Genomic DNA, 9,769 nt, shown 5'->3' with positions numbered 1-9,769 from the left:
GATCACGTCGACCATGGCATGTGTGCATTGGTCACTGTCATGCTCCACCTTACGCCGTGTCCGCCCTCACACTGCCTATGCATCGCATAGCACTCTGTAGAGGTATAATCCTCGTGACTCTATATGATCTTCCACCCCGTCTCTAGATCCACTCTAACATTGACTCTGATACCATTTATTAGGAAATTTAGCCAACGGAAAAGACATATTGATCTATCGAGACGATGTAAATGAAGATACAACGTTTATTAATGAGATTCAGACGAAGCCTACATCTCTAGAGCATGACTACTAGTTCCTCCTATCATATTTATGAGTCCAAGTTACAGAAGTCATACTTTATCTCCACCATGTACCGCTAATACAACTTCAAATCAAATATGTAACTAGCTCAGTATAATTATTTGACATATATCTAACATTTTTTTAAAAAACAGAAGAGAGGAAAAACATGTACCTCTGCAAGCAACTAAGCATACGATTGCACACTTTCAACAGCGGTGGTTTCCACTTTATTCAGACTTACAAATACTCTGAAGGATAGACACAGTTAAGTAGCAGCTTCGGGAACAAGCAAACAAAGAAAGAAGACGAATAAGGGACGAACAATCACAGCACGTACATGCATACTCAATCTGCGTAGCGCATCAAACAAAGTGGTAGACACTAATCCATTCACAAATGAATCACAACCTGAGGAGAAGTTTCATGGCATGTGGAATGATTTCTGCTGGGTTCCTTGAGGCAGCTTGGGGAGGGGTCGCCCGGGAGAGAGCAACTTACTAAGCAGTATAAGGCGACACGTGCGGATACGCGTCCCCGACCTCGGTCCTGTAATGCTTCCCCATCCCCAGATGGGTCATCAGGAGGCAGACGAAGGTGATGAGCTCCCCGCCCTCCTTGAGCCGCTCCGCGTGCTGGTACCCTCCACAGTGCACCGCCGCGTAGCACAGCATCTCCACCCACACCTCGCTTATGACCTCCCACTTCTCCTTTGGGTCGCCCATGATCTGCGTCAGCTCCTTGGCGAGGAAGCACCCATCCCACAGCACCGACTTACTCTTGTCCCCCTTCACCGCCGACGCCTGCAGCGGGGTGACCTCGACCACTTCGAGCAGGGAGGCGTGGGCGTTCTTTTCACCCACCGCCTCGTTACCATCTTTTGCGTCTTCCTTTCTTCTGGAATCTCTTGCGACGGAAGACCGAGCCATAGCAACGACGTGCTTCTTCAAGAAGTGCCTCCTGGCTTCTGCGCATGTGTCCCTGCACCTCTTGGTTGCCATGGTGGTGGAGGAGGATAGCATCAACGGGTGCACCACCATGATGTAGAGCATATAATTTGACAGCTCTCTTGCCATTTCCATGTGGGAGTGGTTCCTGGTTTCCATGGTTTCGGGATTGCCTTCTTGGTTGTTGCTGTCTTCTTGGCGGAAACACAAATCGGTCGCGATGTGCCATATGAGCAGGCTCTCGTCAAACTCTTTCTCCTGTAGGCTCCACTCTAGACCGGCAATGCCTCTCTCCTTCAGAACCTGGTCACCCCTGGCGGTGACGGGGTTGCGGTTCTCCCCCGATGTTCCTCCAGCCTCTGCCCTGCTATCCGATGTTCCTGATCTAGCCTTTCCACGTCTCTCCCGCTCCCAGGCATTGAACTGGCTCTCCTTCTTCTTCAGTTGTTTGAAGATGAAGTCTTTGAGTTCCTCACGTACCGGAACGTGCTTTGTTTTCTTGTAGTACTTCCAGAAGCTTCTTGATCTTATTTGATCAATTAGAGATCGCCTTTCAAAGTACCTCTGCAAAACATCCGCTTCCTGGATCTCCTGTACAATTAAGTTGAGAAGAGGAGAAACCACTGCCGCCTGCATTCCCAAGGGGCCAAGGTCCGGTGTTCGCCCTCCTCGAGTACCACGGTAGATGTTCGTCACCCGATGGATAAAAGCAACCAACTCTGACTCCGAGGGTAGATTTTGCAGGCAGAACGTGATCAGATTGGACTGCGCCATGTAACCGGACCATCTCCTGCGATTCACCAACCTCAGAGCTGCACATTTCAGCCACTTGCTTCCCAGCAGTGGTGATCGGATGTTGAAGACACGAGCTACAAGTATGGTAATGTCAGCAAGCACGGCACCAGCAAGTAGAGTGTACGTGACACATCGGTGCCTCAGCTTGTACTGGCTTGCATGCCATGTAGTGAACAATGTGTAGAGGCTGCCTGCAAGGGTCAGCAGCAGGCTGGCGACCCGGATAATCAGCCCGACTCTGTTGCGCGACATCGAAGCCTTGGTGTAGAGCCGATCATACACGAAACTGAGCTCGATCTCGACGACTTTGAAGGCCCGCCAGCTCGCATCTGGATCCGAGAACTTAGCCTGACCATCTCGCCTCTCCTTGAAGCTGAATATACCATCAGCGAAAAGTACCTTGAACATCCCGTACAGAAAGCGCGCTGAGGCGACGATTTCCATGGCCTGCTCCGGCGTTTGCAGTTGTCTACGGTCTGCTACCGTGGTCACCGGAGCGTCGGCATTGTGCAGATCTGCACCTGTTTTTTAATTAGTTGAGATCGGGGTCAACTCTTGACAGCTGAAATTGCATACTACACGCGCACGACTGTTATGTGTTATGTACGGTGATACGAACCTGAGTTCGGCCGGTCAACGCCTTCGTTGCCGGTGTTGAGGGACGGCAGGACACCGGATCTCAGGATCCCATTCACACGATCCATGAAGTCGTCGTAGTCCGGGCCAGCATCGGGAGTCCCGAGGACCGACTCTATGAGCGCCTCCATCGTTGCTCTCTTCAGGGCAACGACTTGCTCCACGTACTTCACCAATCCGGCCAAGTAGACGAGCGCGAAGGGCACGATGAAGCGCCGGAATGCAGGGTCCAGGAAGTAGCGGAAGAACACATATCCGGTGGTGAGCACATGTATGGCCGTCTCGAAGCCGCGCCGAACCCAGAGCTTGTTGTCCTCCAGGGACAAGGCGGTGAAGTCATCGACGCCTCCGAGGTGGAACAGGAGGAGGGCCGCCCAGAACGCTTGGATGTCGGCGTCGGCGTCCCCCTTGGAAGCGCGGGAGAGGATGCCGAGGGCGTAAGGGGCTATGAACCTGGATCCGATGTAAAGAGCCCAGAAGTAGGACTTACTGCACCAGCTAGGTGGCGTGCGTCTCCGGAGGCCGGCGGTGCTCAGGAGGAGGAGCTGCAGGGAGAGGCTTAGCAGCACCGCCGCGCTGAGCTGCCAGTCGTTCCAAAGCTGGATCAACCTCTGCCCATACCCTGACATCTCTTCTATCTGTGTGTGAGGCCGGGACTCGAGCCGTGTGTACGCACAGAGAGACTATAGTATAGAGAGAGATGAAGCTGCGACGACGACGACGCTTTGCGCCACAAGAAGCTCAAGTCTCGAGCAGGTACGCCGTCTTATCAAAGCAGCTCGTCAAGTCGTCATCAAATTCAAAAATAAGGAAACAGAGTATGTACTCCCTCCATAATAACATGATTAGTTTTTTTTAATCTTAGACCAACAATTAGTCCAACACTATGAATTTTGTGATACATAATTGGCACTATTAGATTTCTGTTTGAAAGATTACTTCCAGGGTTTTTTCTATTTTGCAATTTCGTACTTTTCTTTTTAAAAATTCACGGAAATATGCAGGACATGTCCGCGCCCCAGGAGAAACTAGCGCGTCGGCCGCCGTGGCAAGGAACTAGTACGACTGTACAGTTGTGTCGTCGTGGTGAGCGTTGCACTTGCATTAGTGCTCCCGCGCGCACGTCGTTGTCGGTGTTAGCGAGATGTAAGGCTTGACCGTGTACGTGTGTACCACTGATCACGTTCTCCTTTTCTCTAGCTAGATCCTGTAGACTAGGGAGTTGGTTAGACCAAGCAAGGGATTCGTGTGGCGAGTAAAAATCTTGTCGTGAAGGAATTTTTTTCTCTTCAGCGTTCCAATGGTTTTTCTTCACGGTTCCCGTCACGAAGGGATTCCCAGGGTTATTCCCTTCAGAACAGGATTATCTCTCCTTTCACTTCGCGATTCCTTTTGAAAGGAAGCTGTTGGAGATCAGAGAAAATAAAAGGAACGGGAACGGGGAAGTGAATCAAAGAGAACGAAATGAAGGGGAATATGGTTGGAGATGATCTTAGCTCACGGTTAGCTCCTTATCCGCTGCCGTCTTGTATTATAAAGCATGAGCATCAATACAGATTAAGGTGTGTTGGCTCTCAATCCTCCTTCAGGGTATCAGACGCCCTTTGGATTCATCCATGAACCCATTTGCGCCTAAATCTTCTCGAGCTTCTGCTGCAATGAGTTCCAATACCTCCCGAGTTTTCTCCTCCCAACCATCCTCTCCCACTGTTTCTTCCTACACTGATCCCATCTCTGAACTTATGTGCCATGCCGCTCGGCCACCTCCGCTCCCTCCGCCACCACGGCGGCTCAGGTCTAGTCCGTCAACATACGCGTCCACGTGCCGATCATCCTCGACCTCGAGGCTTCCAACTACCCTCAATGACGTCGATTTTTTTTATACTGTTTTTGGGAAATTTGGCTTGCAGGACCACATCAATCACCACGGTGCTCATCCTCACCGTGATCCAGAGTGGGTGATGATCCACCAGTGCATTGTGAACTGGCTCTACACCACCATCACGCCTCAGATGTTGGACACCGTGATGCAGCCCGATGACACCTCCTACATTGTCTGGAGTGCCATCGAGGGCAACTTCCACGACAATCGCCTCACCCGTGTTTTCTACATCGAAGCCGAGCTGTGGAACATGTGCCAAGGCGACATGTACATCACGCAGTACTGCACCAATCTGAAGTCTCTTGCTGACAGCCTTCGCGACATCGGTCAGCCGGTTCATGAAGATAATCAGGTGATCAACATGCTGAGGGGCTTAAACCTTAAATACCGCAATTGCATCCTTGCCCTAACTTCGAAGGAACCACTGCCCTAGTTCCTCCGTGCTCGCTCCAACCTTCTTCTGGAGGAGCAGAACATGGAGCAATCTATGAAGATGGAGGTTGCGCAGGCCATGTTTGTCGGCCGCAAGCCCTCCACCTCGTTGACGACTCCAGGCCCCGACGGCGGCTCCAACTCCAGCGGGGCTCGCTCGCGAACCAAGAAGAAGAAGGGCCAGGGCAATGCATCGGCATCAATGCGTGACAACCTGGACTAACATTCCTCATACGCGTTCTCCTATGAATAGAGGTGGAATAATTTCTTGAGGTAGAGAAAGGTACATCTTGACTTTATTTAAATGAAAGAAAAATGTTAGTCGTGCTCTTAGACTTCCAATTCGAATAGTAGTAACGAAAAGGAACAGATTTAGGAGAACTTCTATGTATTTCTTATAGCGATCGCTGTTCACTGAAAGTCAATCAATCGGCTCCAATGAATGAAGATCGATGGTTACGAAGTGGAGATGATGCCGTCTCAGCGTATGTTTTTGTTGCGACGCGTGACGGCTTGAACCAATAGGCCACTGACGCATGATTATCCTTGATTACAGGAGGGCCGCCCCGAACGCTTGGGCGTCAGCATCGGCGTCCCCCTGGAAGCACAAGAGATGATGCCGAGTGCGTAAGGGGTAGGATGGCAATGAACCTGGTGGGTGTGGGTCCTCGGCGGATTCTGCGCCCAGTGGGGGCGAGTGTGGGCGTAAAATTGCACCTGTGGGTCTGGCGGGTCGGGGCCCCGATAAGGTGTGGATCGAGGGAAAATTTAAGTTTTCGCTCATGGGGACTCACTAGGGGTCCGAAACAAAGCAAAATCTCCTGCACTTCTTGAAAATCTAGCCCAACAGACAATTCTCCACCTTGGAATATCGCGTTCGCACCTTAGCCGCCTGTGGTTTGGGTTCTGTTTTCCACTGTGCTTTTGTTGGCCGTTCGGCTAGGTTTGTAATATATACGCTATGGTTTGTACCCCTTTTGTACTCTGTAATCTTAATACTTATGTTCAAGTTTGATTGTGATATTACAACTGTTATACTGTGCGTATCAGCTGCTTAATCTAAGGACTGATACAGGAGGCACAGGATCCTGAGAACGGGGTCTCACACCAACGGACCCTCCTAAGCTCTGAAGAGAAAGCCTACCACCCATTGATGGCACCCTGAGTGGCCACAGGCGCCCTGCTCGCAGGGGTTGGAGACCGGCCATGACCCCGACTCGAACGACTACGGTGCCAGGATGTTCTTCGGTTAGGTCATTGAGGAGAAGGTGACTAGTCCTGAGGGGTCCTTGAGCATCTTCGCTCGTCAATTATATTGCGTAAATCCGAGATGGGGTGATTTCGGATCGGCGAGGTCATGTGGCAATACTGAGATTGGTCGACTTCCCGGAGAGTCTGATTCCGAGGATTATGTCTTTCTCGATTTGAGTCATCATGAGAAGGGTTGGTGCGAGTCTTCCCTCCAATGGAGCTGTTGGCAGCCGTCGCTTGATGAGAGGATTCGGCCTGCACTTGTGCTTGTCGAATGACATTTTCCACGTCGTTGAGCCATTTCTTTCCCTCAGGGGTAGTAAGATCCGCCGTGGGAGGTTGTCGGAGCAGGTCTTGGACACCCACGAGCCTCTGAGCAGCTCTAGATCTATAGCGTCTAGCACCTTGTTGGTGGTACAGGATAATAGGATATCGATGCTCAGCTGGGTTTTGGACCTGATCATGAGGCATTGTCATCGGCGGGGGAAGAGTCTAATTCCTCCGGCCGGATCAACGACAGTGTTTGGGTTCGTCGAGTCATCATCCTGGTTGGACCGGGTATAGCTTTCTGTCCCTAAATGTAAAAACTTCTTGGGGTTATGCTTCAGTAGAAGAGGAGTCTATGTCCATCATAGACCTGTCATCATCAAAGGATATCTCCAGAAAGTTTATTCAACAATCTGAGTTGTTGAAAGCCACGAGGGAAGATCCCGATTTTTGGCACACGTTGCTTGCGCGAGTGTTTTGATTATCAGGTGATTTGAGCTCAATACCGTAAGCCCTGACACACTAGTCCATAAAACAACTTACGTCATCGTTGGATTCGTCATTAGGAATTGTTTTGCCTTGATCCACCAGTTCAATCATCGGATCTTTATCGGACGAGAGGGCAAAGTTGTCGTAGAACCCTTCATCCGAGTAGCTGGATTTTGACATGGTCTTTGGTGGAGTCGGCGACGAAGGCAATGAGGAAAATTCGGCGTTGTTGGTCATAATCCCCACAGACGGCGCCAGCTGTCGACGATTAGTAAGCCGCCAATCTTATGAATACGTGATGAAAGTAGGGGATACACACTCTTGCCGAATCAAGCGCCGAAAGACAGAGATTTATATAGGTTCGACCTTCCATAGGATAATAACCATATGTTATGTGTTCTTGTATTGATCTTCAAGACAGATTACAAGATGCTCGTGGTTAGCCTAGATAGGATCTATAGCTAGTCAAAGGTTTCTTGCGTGTTGTCTGGCGATGTAGATTAGGATGCACTTTTGAATGCGTCTAGATGGTTCTAGTTCTCTCGTTGAATTTGGATTGTCCTCCTCCGCATGGTCTCCTGGCTCCATATATAAGAGGGTGTTATGTAGCATCTGGGCTACTTTTCGAGTAGGATTATGTCATCTTTAAACATAGGGATAACTTATTTATTTAAGAGATATCTTGACATAAGCGGAAGGTTTTCATACGTCCGGTGATTCTCTTTTTAGATTTATACTATTCATCGTCAATTACATATATCAAAATCACAAATATTACTATGCTACCACGAGCATATCCAATCAACATATTAGAGCATGTACATCACATATGTTATAATGCTAAATCACTTTATTTTATCAATTTTATCACTAAACTAATTTTTCATCACACATCTCACAAAAAAAATATTAATATTATTTGTGGATCTGGAGGTCACGCAATCAATTTATTACTACCAAGATGCTCCCGTCTGTCACTAAATAACATCTATCATTGTTAACTAGTGAGTGAAGATACCAACAAGTGACCTAACGTACATTAAACTTAGACGCAGCAGCAAGCGGCTATTTCATATCTGTGGTCTTATTCAAAGTCAATAGCCGGGCATCGCCAATTCACCATCCACCTAACGTGAGGCTAGCTAGCATTCCAATATCCAAGCTCCAAAGCGGAAAGGGGGAAGCACTTTTCGTTTATCCGTACGTTTCTCTGTGCTCTTCTTGCCGGCAGCTCCCAAGCCATCATCTCAGGTGCGCGCACCGGTCTCTCGATTATGCTTTGTAAGAACTTGTAACACCCTACTTTACAACTAAATTTAATTATTTAAAAATAGAAAATTTTAACAGTATTTTTTCTATAGGGTGGTATAACTGACCATAAAAAAGATCACAGGCAGATAATATATGATATAACCAACATATATATAAAAATTTTCACGACGCTATCAGCGTCTTACCACAACATATACAAAACAAACAGTGCAACTACCAAGATCCAGCCCCAAAATACACGTCAACATTCTAAACATACCTGTAAAAGATTTAACAGGGGATGAGACGAGCTCAACAAGTAACATCTATGAATATAAACACATCTCACTCAGTTCAAAAGTATTTGGGAATAAAATATTCTTCTCACAACGTAAAAAAAACCATATAGTTTTAAAGAGAATATCTTTTCAGAGTATGTGTCGAGAAAGTAACGACAGACTACAATCCGGTCTTCCACAAAATATGTCATTTAACTCCCAGAATTATGTATTCTTCAGATATCATAAAAAAAATGTATGAATGCCATGATGCAACTCCATTTGAGAGCTGGATGATGCCAACATCTCATGCAACTCCAAGTACCGGTACGAATCACGCACGATGGCAGTGATCGACCTTTATCACCATATGAAGTACATAAATGCATATGTATGCATGTGAATTGACGTCAATTCTTAATTTCCTTTTTGAATGACTCGTGATAAAAACCACAACCGATTCATGAAGACAAAGGTACAATCCAAATCAATAAGAAAAGCATGGATTTAAATAATCAAATGCAATATCATCCGTGATTTGAATGAATTAGAAAATGCCATATACTTCAATTTTATTTGCAAAAGAAGTAAGACATGAATATAAACATAGCACGGAATCACACCCCCTACGTTACTTGCCTTTTACCAAAAGCGACGAAGAAATTTCGATCAAGAACGCCCAGAAGTAGTACCACCTGTACAGGTATATTATTAGCACTACAACACATTTAAAACACATAAAATATGAAGCGTCAACCCTACGTCTGAAAACGTCGCATATACGCCTATATTTCGGAAAACCGAATAGAAACTGTATCACATGAAATAATACACCATTTCCAATTCAGAGTCGAATCAAAGTTCTCACTAATTAGACTTTGCTCCGATGAAAGAAATGAATGTTTCGACTCGGATGTCATATCTTCGAATCAATAACGATTATCGAAACGAAACGGACTATTGATCACATGAAATAATACAACAGGAATTGATTGATTTGATTCAACCATAAACGTCTAGGAATTACCGAGGAATCACCTTCGAAGGATTAACGACGAATCCGACAAAAATACGGAATTTTCAACTTTTCCCTTTTTCTTCCTTTTCTCTTTCTTCCCTTTTTTTTCTTTTTCTTCTCTTTTGTTTTCTTTTCTCCTTTTCTTTTTCTCTTCTCCTGTTTTTCTTCTTCCTGGCGGTCTTCGGCCAGCTCTGTTTGCTTGCTCGGTCAGGACACACAGAGAGAGGGAGATCACGGCGGC

At 47.1% G+C, this 9,769-nt stretch overlaps 2 protein-coding genes across 2 annotated transcripts; one reads left to right on the top strand and one right to left on the bottom strand.

Moving 5' to 3' along the window:
- Positions 1–489: 489 nt before the first annotated feature.
- On the bottom strand, positions 490–3,378 carry LOC133926022 (uncharacterized). The gene is made up of 2 exons (XM_062371753.1): positions 2,644–3,378; positions 490–2,539 (listed from the first exon to the last, which is right to left on the bottom strand). The coding sequence occupies exons 1-2, from the start codon at positions 3,287–3,289 to the stop codon at positions 783–785; spliced, it is 2,403 nt and encodes an 800-aa protein (XP_062227737.1). The 5' UTR covers positions 3,290–3,378; the 3' UTR covers positions 490–782.
- Positions 3,379–4,409: 1,031 nt separating this feature from the next.
- On the top strand, positions 4,410–5,197 carry LOC133927801 (uncharacterized). Its single transcript, XM_062374191.1, has 3 exons — positions 4,410–4,460; positions 4,571–4,894; positions 4,976–5,197. Exons 1-3 carry the CDS (start codon positions 4,410–4,412, stop codon positions 5,195–5,197), a joined length of 597 nt encoding a protein of 198 aa, XP_062230175.1.
- Positions 5,198–9,769: the final 4,572 nt, after the last annotated feature.

The sequence above is a fragment of the Phragmites australis genome, chromosome 8 (assembly GCF_958298935.1).
Source record: "Phragmites australis chromosome 8, lpPhrAust1.1, whole genome shotgun sequence".
NCBI lineage: Eukaryota > Viridiplantae > Streptophyta > Magnoliopsida > Poales > Poaceae > Phragmites > Phragmites australis.
Note: the sequence above shows the minus strand (reverse complement) of the source record. Positions and strands in the feature narration are given on the sequence as shown.

Excerpts from the sequence above, each read along its gene's own strand:
- LOC133926022 (XM_062371753.1), bottom strand. The coding sequence starts at position 3,289 with ATGTCAGGGTATGGGCAGAGGTTGATCCAGCTTTGGAACGACTGGCAG. Across the intron at positions 2,540-2,643 it reads CGTTGACCGGCCGAACTCAG|ATCTGCACAATGCCGACGCT; the intron begins GTTCGTATCACC and ends AAACAGGTGCAG.
- LOC133927801 (XM_062374191.1), top strand. The coding sequence starts at position 4,410 with ATGCCGCTCGGCCACCTCCGCTCCCTCCGCCACCACGGCGGCTCAGGT. Across the intron at positions 4,461-4,570 it reads ACCACGGCGGCTCAGGTCTA|GACCACATCAATCACCACGG; the intron begins GTCCGTCAACAT and ends TTTGGCTTGCAG. Across the intron at positions 4,895-4,975 it reads CGGTTCATGAAGATAATCAG|TTCCTCCGTGCTCGCTCCAA; the intron begins GTGATCAACATG and ends CCACTGCCCTAG.